At 40.7% G+C, this 13402-nt stretch overlaps 1 protein-coding gene across 1 annotated transcript in view; it reads right to left on the bottom strand.

Moving 5' to 3' along the window:
* LOC139754434 (proteasome activator complex subunit 4-like) overlaps nt 1–13402 on the bottom strand; it is a 576322-nt gene that overhangs the window by 312550 nt on the left and 250370 nt on the right. The window contains exon 15 of the mRNA XM_071671710.1: nt 12527–12742. Within this exon, the coding sequence (XP_071527811.1) occupies nt 12527–12742 (216 nt within the window). The remainder of the gene's footprint in view (nt 1–12526; nt 12743–13402) is intronic.

Genomic DNA, 13402 nt, shown 5'->3' with positions numbered 1-13402 from the left:
ACTCACTCCATCTCCTCACATCACCACTACTTGTTATCACCTCCCCATTGTCCCCCTTCACTGAAGTTCCCATTTGCTTCCTTGTCTTACACACTTTATTTACCTCCTTCCAAAACATCTTTTTATTCTCCCTGAAATTTAATGATACGCTCTCACCCCAACTCTCATTTGCCCTCTTTTTCACCTCTTGCACCTTTCTCTTGACCTCCTGCCTCTTTCTTTTATACCTCTCCCACTCATTTGCATTTTTTCCCTGCAAAAATCGTTCAAATGCCTCTCTCTTCTCTTTCACTAATAATCTTACTTCTTCATTCCACCACTCACTACCTTTTCTAATCAACCCACCTCCCACGCTTCTCATGCCACAAGAATCTTTTGCGAAAGCCATCACTGCTTCCCTAAATACATACCATTCCTCCCCACTCCCCTTACCTCCTTTGTTCTCACCTTTTTCCATTCTGTACTCAGTCTCTCCTGGTACTTCCTCACACAAGTCTCCTTCCCAAGCTCACTTACTCTCAGCACTCTCTTCACTCCAACATTCTCTCTTCTTTTCTGAAGACCCCCACAAATCTTCACCTTCGCTTCCACAAGCGAAGGTGAAGATTTACATACATATTTACATACATTTACATTTACATATATTTACGTACATTACTTACATACATATACTTATGTATATCTCTCTTTTTAAACCAGGTATTCCCAATCACCAGTCCTTTTTCAGCACATAAATCTACAAGCTCTTCACCATTTCCATTTACAACACTGAACACCCCATGTACACCAATTATTCCCTCAACTGCCACATTACTCACCTTTGCATTCAAATCACCCATCACCATAACCCGGTCCTGTGCATCAAAACTACTAACACACTCATTCAGCTGCTCCCAAAACACCTGCCTCTCATGATCTTTCTTCCTATGCCCAGGTGCATATGCACCAATAATCACCCATCTCTCTCCTTCAACTTTTAGTTTTACCCATATCAATCTAGAGTTTACTTTCTTACACTCTATCACATACTCCCATCACTCCTGTTTCAGGAGTAGTGCTACTACTTCACTTGCTCTAGTCCTCTCACTAACCCCTGACTTTACTCCAAAGACATTCCCAAACCACTCTTCCCCTTTACCCTTGAGCTTCGTTTCACTCAGATCCAAAACATCCAGGTTCTTTTCCTCAAACATACTACCTATCTCTCCTTTTTTTCTCATCTTGGTTACATCCACACACATTTAGACACCCCAATCTCATTACAGATATGTTCCATTTCCCATGTTAATAAAGTAATGCCCGGAAGATACAAAGGCAAGGCCTCAATCACTCGCATCCATCCTCTAACTGTCATGCGTAATGTAAAGATATCCCAGCCCCCTATCTACAATCAGGCCTCACAAACTTTTCCATGGGGTTCCTCATTGTTTGGGAGATCAATCTGTTGAGAGGACTAAGGTATAATAATTCTCCTTTGACTGGCTAGGAACCTTTTTTTATCATATATCACTGCTCTACTAACTCATTTGAACAGAAAATAGGCAATTTTGATGGCATTAATCACGTTATTCTTATACATTTTGACTATTTTGGGCATTCAGTCATACCAAGGGGGATGTAATCCTTACCTCCCTCCTGCATCTAATCTAGCTCATATATTTTCACACACAATTCTCTTCAATAAGTTTTATCTAAAGCATAAGTTATAATCATTAACATAAAATATTCTATATATTCATCATACTTAGTTGCTGTCTCCAGCATTAGCGGGGTAGCACAAGGAAACAGACGAAAGAATAGTCCAACCCATCCACATACACATGTATATACATAAATGCCCACACACGCATTTCACATACATACATTTCAACATATACATACATATACATACACAGACATATACATATATACATATCCATATTTGCTGCCTTTATCCAATCCTGTTGCCACCCTGCCACATGTGAAATGGCATCCCATCCCCCGCGCACATGCGAGGTAGCGCTAGGAAAAGACGAGACCACATTTGTTCACACTCAGTCTCTAGCTGTCATATGTAATGCACCGAAACCACAGCTCCATTTTCACATCCAGGCTCCACAAAGCTTTCCATGGCTCACACCAGACGCTTCACATGCCCTGGTTCAATCCACTGACAGCACGTCAACCCTGGTATACCACATCGTTCCAATTCACCCTATTCCTTGCACACCTTTCACCCTCCTGTATATTCAGGCCCCAATCGCTCAAAATCTTTTTCACTCCATCCTTTCACCTCCATTTAGGTCTCCCACTTCTCATTCCCTCCACCTCCAACACATACATCCGCTTTGTCTTTATTAGATGAAAGTCAGAGAAATCTTGCTTAGCATTAGTAATCTTAAGTTGAATGCATTCAATGCATACAATCAAGAAAATGATATGATAAATAGTGCTTTCCATATACCCTTTCTACACACTCTTCTTCAGTAGGTTCTTACCTAATGCATGAATCAATAATCAACTACATATTCAAAAATATATGAGAAATAAATGGATGCATTACTTGACATAATTCATCATTTAGAGCACTACCTGGATGACTCATAGAGTTTTATGCATATCCTTAACATAATGGGTTTAATTCATGTTAGCACCAATTTTTTCTTTAACAGTTGATCGCTGTTTCCCATGTTAGCGAGGTGGTTCCACGAACAGTCAAAGAAAGGCCACATCCATTCACATCCAAAAGGTTGCATGTGCTCGCATCCACTCTCTAGCTGTCATGGATAATGCACCAAAACCACAGTTCCCTGTTCACAAACAAGACCCACAGACCTTTCCATGGTTTACCCACAAACACTTCATATGCCCAGGTTCAATTCAATGACAGCACATCAACCCCAGTATATCACATTATTCCAATTCACTTTATACTGTGCAAGCCTTTCACTCTCCTGCATGTTCAGGTCCTGATCACTCACAATCTTTTTCACTCAATCCTTCCATCTCCGATTTTGCCTCTCCATTCTCTTTGTTTCCTCCACTTCTGATATATATATATATATATATATATATATATATATATATATATATATATATATATATATATATATATATATATATGGTGAAATTGATGAGAACTGCTATTGACGTTTGTGTGAATAAATTGTACATTTCCTTTTCCATAGCCAGAGGTTGAACCAGTATGTGACATTCATTTTTTTTTTTCATTCATTTCAAGCTAAAAGTTTGTTTCTAAATTGTTCTTACATTTTTCATATGTATATATATGTATGTGTGTGTGTGTGTGTGTATGTGCATATGTGTGTGTGTGTGTGTGTGTGTGTGTATATGTATATATATATATGTATATTATCCCTGGGGATAGGGGTGAAAGAATACTTCCCACGTATTCCTCGCGTCTCGTAGAAAGCGACTAGAGGGGACGGGAGCGGGGGGCCGGAAATCCTCCCCTCCTTGTATTAACTTTCTAAAATGGGAAACAGAAGAAGGAGTCACGCGGGGAGTGATCATCCTCCTCGAAGGCTCAGAGTGGGGTGCCTAAATGTGTGTGGATGTAACCAAGATGTGAAAAAAGGAGAGATAGGTAGTATGTTTGAGGAAAGGAACCTGGATGTTTTGGCTCTGAGTGAAACGAAGCTCAAGGGTAAAGGGGAAGAGTGGTTTGGAAATGTCTGGGGAGTGAAGTCAGGGGTTAGTGAGAGGACAAGAGCAAGGGAAGGAGTAGCAATACTCCTGAAACAGGAGTTGTGGGAGTATGTCATAGAATGTAAGAAAGTAAATTCTCGATTAATATGGGTAAAATTGAAAGTTGATGGAGAGAGGTGGGTGATTATTGGTGCATATGCACCTGGGCATGAGAAGAAAGATCATGAGAGGCAAGTGTTTTGGGAGCAGCTAAATGAGTGTGTTAGCGGTTTTGATGCACGAGACCGGGTTATAGTGATGGGTGATTTGAATGCAAAGGTGAGTAATGTGGCAGTTGAGGGAATAATTGGTATGCATGGGGTGTTCAGTGTTGTAAATGGAAATGGTGAAGAGCTTGTAGATTTATGTGCTGAAAAAGGACTGATGATTGGGAATACCTGGTTTAAAAAGCGAGATATACATAAGTATACTTATGTAAGTAGGAGAGATGGCCAGAGAGCGTTATTGGATTACGTGTTAATTGACAGGCGTGCGAAAGAGAGACTTTTGGATGTTAATGTGCTGAGAGGTGCAACTGGAGGGATGTCTGATCATTATCTTGTGGAGGCTAAGGTGAAGATTAGTATGGGTTTTCAGAAAAGAGGAGTGAATGTTGGGGTGAAGAAGGTGGTGAGAGTAAGTGAGCTTGGGAAGGAGACCTGTGTGGGGAAGTACCAGGAGAGACTGTGTACAGAATGGAAAAAGGTGAGAACAATGGAAGTAAGGGGAGTCGGGGAGGAATGGGATGTATTTAGGGAATCAGTGATGGATTGCGCAAAAGATGCTTGTGGCATGAGAAGAGTGGGAGGTGGGCTGTTTAGAAAGGGTAGTGTGTGGTGGGATGAAGAAGTAAGAGTATTGGTGAAAGAGAAGAGAGAGGCATTTGGACGATTTTTGCAGGGAAAAAATGCAATTGAGTGGGAGAAGTATAAAAGAAAGAGACAGGAGGTCAAGAGAAAGGTGCAAGAGGTGAAAAAAAGGGCAAATGAGAGTTGGGGTGAGAGACTATCAGTAAATTTTAGGGAGAATAAAAAGATGTTCTGGAAGGAGGTAAATAGGGTGCGTAAGACAAGGGAGCAAATGGGAACTTCAGTGAAGGGCGTAAATGGGGAGGTGATAACAAGTAGCGGTGATGTGAGAAGGAGATGGAATGAGTATTTTGAAGGTTTGTTGAATGTGTCTGATGACAGAGTGGCAGATATAGGGTGTTTTGGTCAAGGTGGTGTGCAAAGTGAGAGGGTTAGGGAAAATGATTTGGTAAACAGAGAAGAGGTAGTAAAAGCTTTGCGGAAGATGAAAGCCGGCAAGGCAGCAGGTTTGGATGGTATTGCAGTGGAATTTATTAAGAAAGGGGGTGACTGTATTGTTGACTGGTTGGTAAGGTTATTTAATGTATGTATGACTCATGGTGAGGTGCCTGAGGATTGGCGGAATGCGTGCATAGTGCCATTGTACAAAGGCAAAGGGGATAAGAGTGAGTGCTCAAATTACAGAGGTATAAGTTTGTTGAGTATTCCTGGTAAATTATATGGGAGGGTATTGATTGAGAGGGTGAAGGCATGTACAGAGCATCAGATTGGGGAAGAGCAGTGCGGTTTCAGAAGTGGTAGAGGATGTGTGGATCAGGTGTTTGCTTTGAAGAATGTATGTGAGAAATACTTAGAAAAGCAAATGGATTTGTATGTAGCATTTATGGATCTGGAGAAGGCATATGATAGAGTTGATAGAGATGCTCTGTGGAAGGTATTAAGAATATATGGTGTGGGAGGCAAGTTGTTAGAAGCAGTGAAAAGTTTTTATCGAGGATGTAAGGCATGTGTACGTGTAGGAAGAGAGGAAAGTGATTGGTTCTCAGTGAATGTAGGTTTGCGGCAGGGGTGTGTGATGTCTCCATGGTTGTTTAATTTGTTTATGGATGGGGTTGTAAAGGAGGTAAATGCAAGAGTCCTGGAAAGAGGGGCAAGTATGAAGTCTGTTGGGGATGAGAGAGCTTGGGAAGTGAGTCAATTGTTGTTCGCTGATGATACAGCGCTGGTGGCTGATTCATGTGAGAAACTGCAGAAGCTGGTGACTGAGTTTGGTAAAGTGTGTGGAAGAAGAAAGTTGAGAGTAAATGTGAATAAGAGCAAGGTTATTAGGTACAGTAGGGGTGAGGGTCAAGTCAATTGGGAGGTGAGTTTGAATGGAGAAAAACTGGAGGAAGTGAAGTGTTTTAGATATCTGGGAGTGGATCTGTCAGCGGATGGAACCATGGAAGCGGAAGTGGATCATAGGGTGGGGGAGGGGGCGAAAATTTTGGGAGCCTTGAAAAATGTGTGGAAGTCGAGAACATTATCTCGGAAAGCAAAAATGGGTATGTTTGAGGGAATAGTGGTTCCAACAATGCTGTATGGTTGCGAGGCGTGGGCTATGGATAGAGATGTGCGCAGGAGGATGGATGTGCTGGAAATGAGATGTTTGAGGACAATGTGTGGTGTGAGGTGGTTTGATCGAGTAAGTAACGTAAGGGTAAGAGAGATGTGTGGAAATAAAAAGAGCGTGGTTGAGAGAGCAGAAGAGGGTGTTTTGAAATGGTTTGGGCACATGGAGAGAATGAGTGAGGAGAGATTGACCAAGAGGATATATGTGTCGGAGGTGGAGGGAACGAGGAGAAGAGGGAGACCAAATTGGAGGTGGAAAGATGGAGTGAAAAAGATTTTGTGTGATCGGGGCCTGAACATGCAGGAGGGTGAAAGGAGGGCAAGAAATAGAGTGAATTGGAGTCATGTGGTATACAGGGGTTGACGTGCTGTCAGTGGATTGAGCAAGGCATGTGAAGCGTCTGGGGTAAACCATGGAAAGCTGTGTAGGTACGTATATTTGCGTGTGTGGACGTGTGTATGTACATGTGTATGGGGGGGGGTTGGGCCATTTCTTTCGTCTGTTTCCTTGCGCTACCTCGCAAACGCGGGAGACAGCGACAAAGTATAAAAAAAAAAAAAAAAAAAAAAAAAAAAAAAAAAAAAAAAATATATATATATATATATATATATATATATTCTTTTTTCTTCTTTCAAACTATTCGCCATTTCCCGCATTAGCGAGGTAGCGTTAAGAACAGAGGACTGGGCCTTTGAGGGAATACCCTCACCTGGCCCAATTCTCTGTTCCTTCTTTTGGGGAAAAAGAAAAAAAAAAAACCGAGAGGGGAGGATTTCCAGCCCCCCCGCTCCCTCCCCTTTTAGTCGCCTTCTACGACACGCAGGGAATACGTGGGAAGTATTCTTAATCCCCTATCCCCAGGGATAATATATATATATATATATATATATATATATATATATATATATATATATATATATATATATATATATATATATATATATATATATATATATTTTTTTATTTTATTATACTTTGTCGCTGTCTCCCGCGTTTGCAAGGTAGCGCAAGGAAACAGACGAAAGAAATGTCCCAACCCACCCCCATACACATGTATATACACACGTCCACACACGCAAATATACATACCTACACAGCTTTCCATGGTTTATCCCAGACGCTTCACATGCCCCGATTCAATCCACTGACAGCACGTCAACCCCGGTATACCACATCGCTCCAATTCACTCTATTCCTTGCCCTCCTTTCACCCTCCTGCATGTTCAGGCCCCGATCACACAAAATCTTTTTCACTCCATCTTTCCACCTCCAATTTGGTCTCCCTCTTCTCCTCGTTCCCTCCACCTTCGACACATATATCCTCTTGGTCAATCTTTCCTCACTCATTCTCTCCATGTGCCCAAACCATTTCAAAACACCCTCTTCTGCTCTCTCAACCATGCTCTTTTTATTTCCACACATCTTTCTTACCCTTACGTTACTTACTCGATCAAACCACCTCACACCACATATTGTCCTCAAACATCTCATTTCCAGCACATCCATCCTCCTGCGCACAACTCTATCCATAGCCCACGCCTCGCAACCATACAACATTGTTGGAACCACTATTCCTTCAAACATACCCATTTTTGCTTTCTGAGATAATGTTCTCGACTTCCACACATTCTTCAAGGCTCCCAGGATTTTCGCCCCCTCCCCCACCATATGATCCACTTCCACTTCCATGGTTCCACCCGCTGCCAGATCCACTCCCAGATATCTAAAACACTTTACTTCCTCCAGTTTTTCTCCATTCAAACTTACCTCCCAATTGACTTGACCCTCAACCCTACTGTACCTAATAACCTTGCTCTTATTCACATTTACTCTTAACTTTCTTCTTTCACACACTTTACCAAACTCAGTCACCAGCGTCTGCAGTTTCTCACATGAATCAGCCACCAGCGCTGTATTATCAGCGAACAACAACTGACTCACTTCCCAAGCTCTCTCATCCACAACAGACTTCATACTTGCCCCTCTTTCCAAAACTCTTGCATTCATCTCCCTAACAACCCCATCCATAAACAAATTAAACAACCATGGAGACATCACGCACCCCTGCCGCAAACCTACATTCACTGAGAACCAATCACTTTCCTCTCTTCCTACACGTACACAGGCCTTACATCCTCGATAAAAACTTTTCACTGCTTCTAACAACTTGCCTCCCACACCATATATTCTTAATACCTTCCACAGAGCATCTCTATCAACTCTATCATATGCCTTCTCCAGATCCATAAATGCTACATACAAATCCATTTGCTTTTCTAAGTATTTCTCACATACATTCTTCAAAGCAAACACCTGATCCACACATCCTCTACCACTTCTGAAACCACACTGCTCTTCCCCAATCTGATGCTCTGTACATGCCTTCACCCTCTCAATCAATACCCTCCCATATAATTTCCCAGGAATACTCAACAAACTTATACCTCTGAAATTTGAACACTCACTCTTATCCCCTTTGCCTTTGTACAATGGCACTATGCACGCATTCCGCCAATCCTCAGGCACCTCACCATGAGTCATACATACATTAAATAACCTTACCAACCAGTCAATAATACAGTCACCCCCTTTTTTAATAAATTCCACTGCAATACCATACAAACCTGCTGCCTTGCCAGCTTTCATCTTCCGCAAAGCTTTTCTCTTCTCTGTTTACCAAATCATTTTCCCTAACCCTCTCACTTTGCACACCACCTCGACCAAAACACCCTATATCTGCCACTATCATCAAACACATTCAACAAACCTTCAAAATACTCACTCCATCTCTTTCTCACATCGCCACTAATTGTTATCACCTCCCCATTTGCGCCCTTCACTGAAGTTCCCATTTGCTCCCTTGTCTTATATATATATATCCTCTCTGTCAATCTTTCCTCTCATTCTCTCCATAAGTGCAAACCATTTCAGCACACCCACTTTAGCTCACAAATTTATGACCACACCTCTCTCTTACCATTTCACAACTTAATCAAACCACCTCTTACCACAAATTGTCCTTAAGTATTTCATTTCCAACACATCCACTGTCCACTGCATCCAAATAATACTGGTGGGATTACTAAACATTCAAACACACCCATTTTTGCCCTTCCAGATAACATCATCTCTTTCCACATATTCTTCAGCACTCCTAGAACCTTTGTCCCCTCAACCACCCTATGTCTCTCTTCCATGGTTCCATCCCCTGCTATGTCGACTCCCAGGTTTTCTCCATACAAACTCAAAACCCAACTAACCTGTCCCTCAACCCTGGTAAACCTATTAACCTTGCATTTATTCACATTCACTCTCAACTTCTACCTTTCACACACACTTCCCAACTCAGTCACCAACTTCTGCATGTTCTCACACAAATCTACCACCAGTGCTGCATCATCAGCAAACAACTCACTCACTTCCCATGCCCTTTCATCCCCCACAGACTTCACACTTGCCCCCTCTCCAAAGCTCTCACACTTACTTCCTTTACCATCGCACCCATAAACAAACTGAACAACTATGGTAACATCACACACCCCTGCTATAGCCAACCTTCAACTGGAACCATTCACTCTCCTCTTTTCCTACTTGTAAACATGCCTCACACCTGTGACAAAAATTTCTCACTACTTCAACCAAATTTCCTCCTACACTATATATTCTTAAGACCTTTCACAAGGCATTTTCATCAACACTTATCATATGCTTTCTCCACATCCATAAATGCCACATACAATTCCATTTGGTCCCATGAATTTGACAGTTTTATGCATATCAAAAAAATCATGGGGTAATTCAAGTAATCAAGAAATATGAAAAATAAATTAAAAATCTCGGAAAGCAAAAATGGGTATGTTTGAAGGAATAGTGGTTCCAACAATGTTATGTGGTAGAGAGGCATGGGCAATAGATAGAGTTGTGCGGAGGAGGGTGGATGTGTTGGAAATGAGATGTTTGAGGACAATATGTGGTGTGAGGTGGTTTGATCGAGTAAGTAATGAAAGGGTAAGAGAGATATGTGGTAACAAAAAGAGTGTGGTTGAGAGAGCAGACAAGGGTGTATTGAAATGGTATGGTCATATGGAGAGAATGAGTGAGGAAAGATTGACAAAGAGGATATACGTGTCAGGGGTGGAGGGAACGAGGAGAAGTGGGAGACCAAATTGGAGGTGGAAGGATGGATGGGGTGTCATTTCATTTGTGGCATAGTGGCGGTGGGAATGGATGAAGGCAGCATGTATGAATATGTGCACGTGTATATATGTATATGTCTGTGTATGTATACATTGAAATGTATAGGTATGTATATGTGTGTGTGTGTGTGTGGGCATTTATGTATATACATGTGTATGTGGGTGGGTTGAGCCATTCTTTCGTCTGTTTCCTTGCACTACCTTGGTAACGCGGGAGACAGCAACAAAGTATAATAGTTCAAAAAAGATTAAAAATGTGCAATATATCATGAAATCAGTGTACCTTGTCCAGATAAGTGCCTATAAAGAGATTTTACCATTATGTGGCACTCACAACATATTCTGCTTGCATAATAATGCTTTTGTTCTATGCCATCATACACATAACAAAGATGTTAGCCTAGCCTAGCAATATTCTTTACCATATATCCAGGCTTAACTTAAAGGTTCCTTTGCTTATTCTATACTGGTTTTTTATATCACTAAGCACACTATGAAAGAAGCATTACATTGGGCTCTTATATACTTCTGTTCGACAACAGTGGAAGAAGAATACTATCTATATATCTTTTGCAAGTCACGGAAGGCAACTAAATGGCCCAGAAGTGCTCCCCCAGGAAATCCTCCTCCCTGTATCATCACTCTATTAGTAAGTGCAGAGGAAGGAGCTAAGTGAAGACTTTTCCTTGAAGGAACAGCCTAAGCATCTGAAGGTATGTGACAACAACCAAGATAAAAAGGAAGGAAGGGATAGATGCTCTTTGTTGAAAGAAAAATATGTTCTGGCTTTGAGAATTTGAGAAATAAAACACTGTATGGTAAGGGGTGGTGAGGACAGAAAATGTTCAGGAAGTACAGTCTAAAGTTAGCATGAGGACAACAGCAAAGGAAGGGGTGGCACTTCTTAGGAAATGATCTGTGAAACCACATGGAAAAGTGCAAGGAATTGAGTCAAGGTTAATATGGGTTAGAGTGAAAGAATATGTTCTTGTTTATGCAACAGGCAGTGAAATGAGTGAAGAATAAAGGATAGAATATTATGTGGTAAAGTAAGCAAAGATGTGAAAAATGCAAGGTATGAGGAATACAAATGGTGGTTATTTTGTGCTTAGACTGAATGCACTTGTGAGTACTGTCCACAGCTTACTGTATTTTTGGATGTCAGCATCATTAACAATGTTCTTAATACATATATTGACCTAAAACGTTTGTCATATGTCCACGATCATTAACTGCACAACTACAAAATTCAATGAAGGCCTCAAATATTACACATAGGAGCAGTGGTGCTGTTTGAATTATCACCATTATCGCCAAGTTATCATTCACTTGTTTAGCACTCACTCATTTTTATTTGTTCACGGTGATCAGGAATGCAACTAGAGTGCTAATCAAGCTTGCCTCTGTCCTGTACTTATTTCAAATATTTCTCATCAAATGACCCAAGGAGCCCATTTATGAAGATCCTGCAGCAATAAGGATATACTAATATCAGCAGCAGGGAAAGGGTGGACTCCTTCACAGTGAGAAGTTCTTCAACGAAGCTGTATTATTTTTCTTGCATCAACACCGATTTAATCTTGCCAAATGTGACATTTCACTTGTGGCAAAACCACATGCATGTGGAGTCTAGCAATGCCTTAATACTAGTAAACATCAAATACATCTATAATCAAGGCAAAAGCTATGAGAACATTCAATAGCATTACTCTGAAACAGCGACTCAGCACATTTCTTCCCTGAATCACATACACAAGCTCACATCATAATGGATACTAATTTGGTTCTGGACAAGATAAAACAAATGTCCTGTAACTTAGCACAGCTATGAAATGAAAGATGCCTATATTACAGACGGGTAACTGCTTGTTCTAATAGGAATCCATGGCTCCTAACAGACAAGCTTAGTCCGTATAGTTTTCTGATAACAAAGGCAGTAACTCATGCATTTTGAATGGACTTCCCCTATAAAAAACAGTCCATTTTCCTTGTATAGCAGATCTGAGGAGAAAGCTTGCTTATAAAATAGAGAAAATTGTTCAACATTATAAATTTTCAAGTGACTACATCAAATGTATATAATGCAACATAAAAACAAATATAATATCTACAGCACCTGAGTACTTAAAATGCATATCACATTCATAAGAATTAACACGAGTATTATTGAAAGACAATCTGCTGCAACATCGACACAAATTAAACTTGGTCTAAGACATTACCTTTATAGGCAGGGAGTCAGTAAAGGACACATCCCATTCATGTGGCATTGAGCGGTATTCTTTAGGTATAGTGATACCAAGATACTTCAAGAGATACCCCAGGACAGAGCCAGCAAGTTGGTATCCTTCTCGACTCTTGAGATGTAGTGTCTGGGTTAACACGTGTGTTATTTGGGGCACGTATTTGATTAAATGACATCCACTGCAACGCACCAACTGAAATATATGCAGGATATTAACATACACACATTTGTTCATTTACATAAAGATATTCAAACTCGTTTCTAGGCATGCCATGAAGAAACAAAAAGCTAAATTCATTCTCTCTAATGAGTAATAGCCTATCCTTACTTAATGAACCTTCCTTTGTAGCATAACTCCTTCACTAGTTAACTATCTCCTTACAAAATCTGATAATATCCTCGATTACATTTTTAATGTATCCAATTACCAACACCCTAACTTTCATTGCTTTCATTCATGCATGCTAATCCCATTGTTTTTTCTTTCAAATCGATATTCTTTATTTATCTATTTCTTATCTGTTCTAAGAGATAATTTGGTAAACAGAGAAGAGGTAGTGAAAGCTTTGCGGAAGATGAAAGCCGGCAAGGTGGTGGGTTTGGATGGTATTGCAGTGGAATTTATCAAAAAAGGAGGTGACTGTATTGTTCACTGGTTGGTGAGGATATTCAATGTATGCATGGCTCATGGTGAAGTGTCTGAGGATTGGCAGAATGCATGCATTGTGCCACTGAACAAAGGCAAAGGGGATAAAGGTGAGTGTTCAAATTAAAGAGGTATAAGTTTGTTGAGTATTCCTGGGAAATTATATGTGAGGGTACTGATTGAAAGGGTGAAGGCATGCACAGAACA

This window comes from Panulirus ornatus, chromosome 17 (assembly GCF_036320965.1).
Source record: "Panulirus ornatus isolate Po-2019 chromosome 17, ASM3632096v1, whole genome shotgun sequence".
In the NCBI taxonomy this organism is placed as follows: Eukaryota; Metazoa; Arthropoda; class Malacostraca; order Decapoda; family Palinuridae; genus Panulirus; species Panulirus ornatus.
Note: the sequence above shows the minus strand (reverse complement) of the source record. Positions and strands in the feature narration are given on the sequence as shown.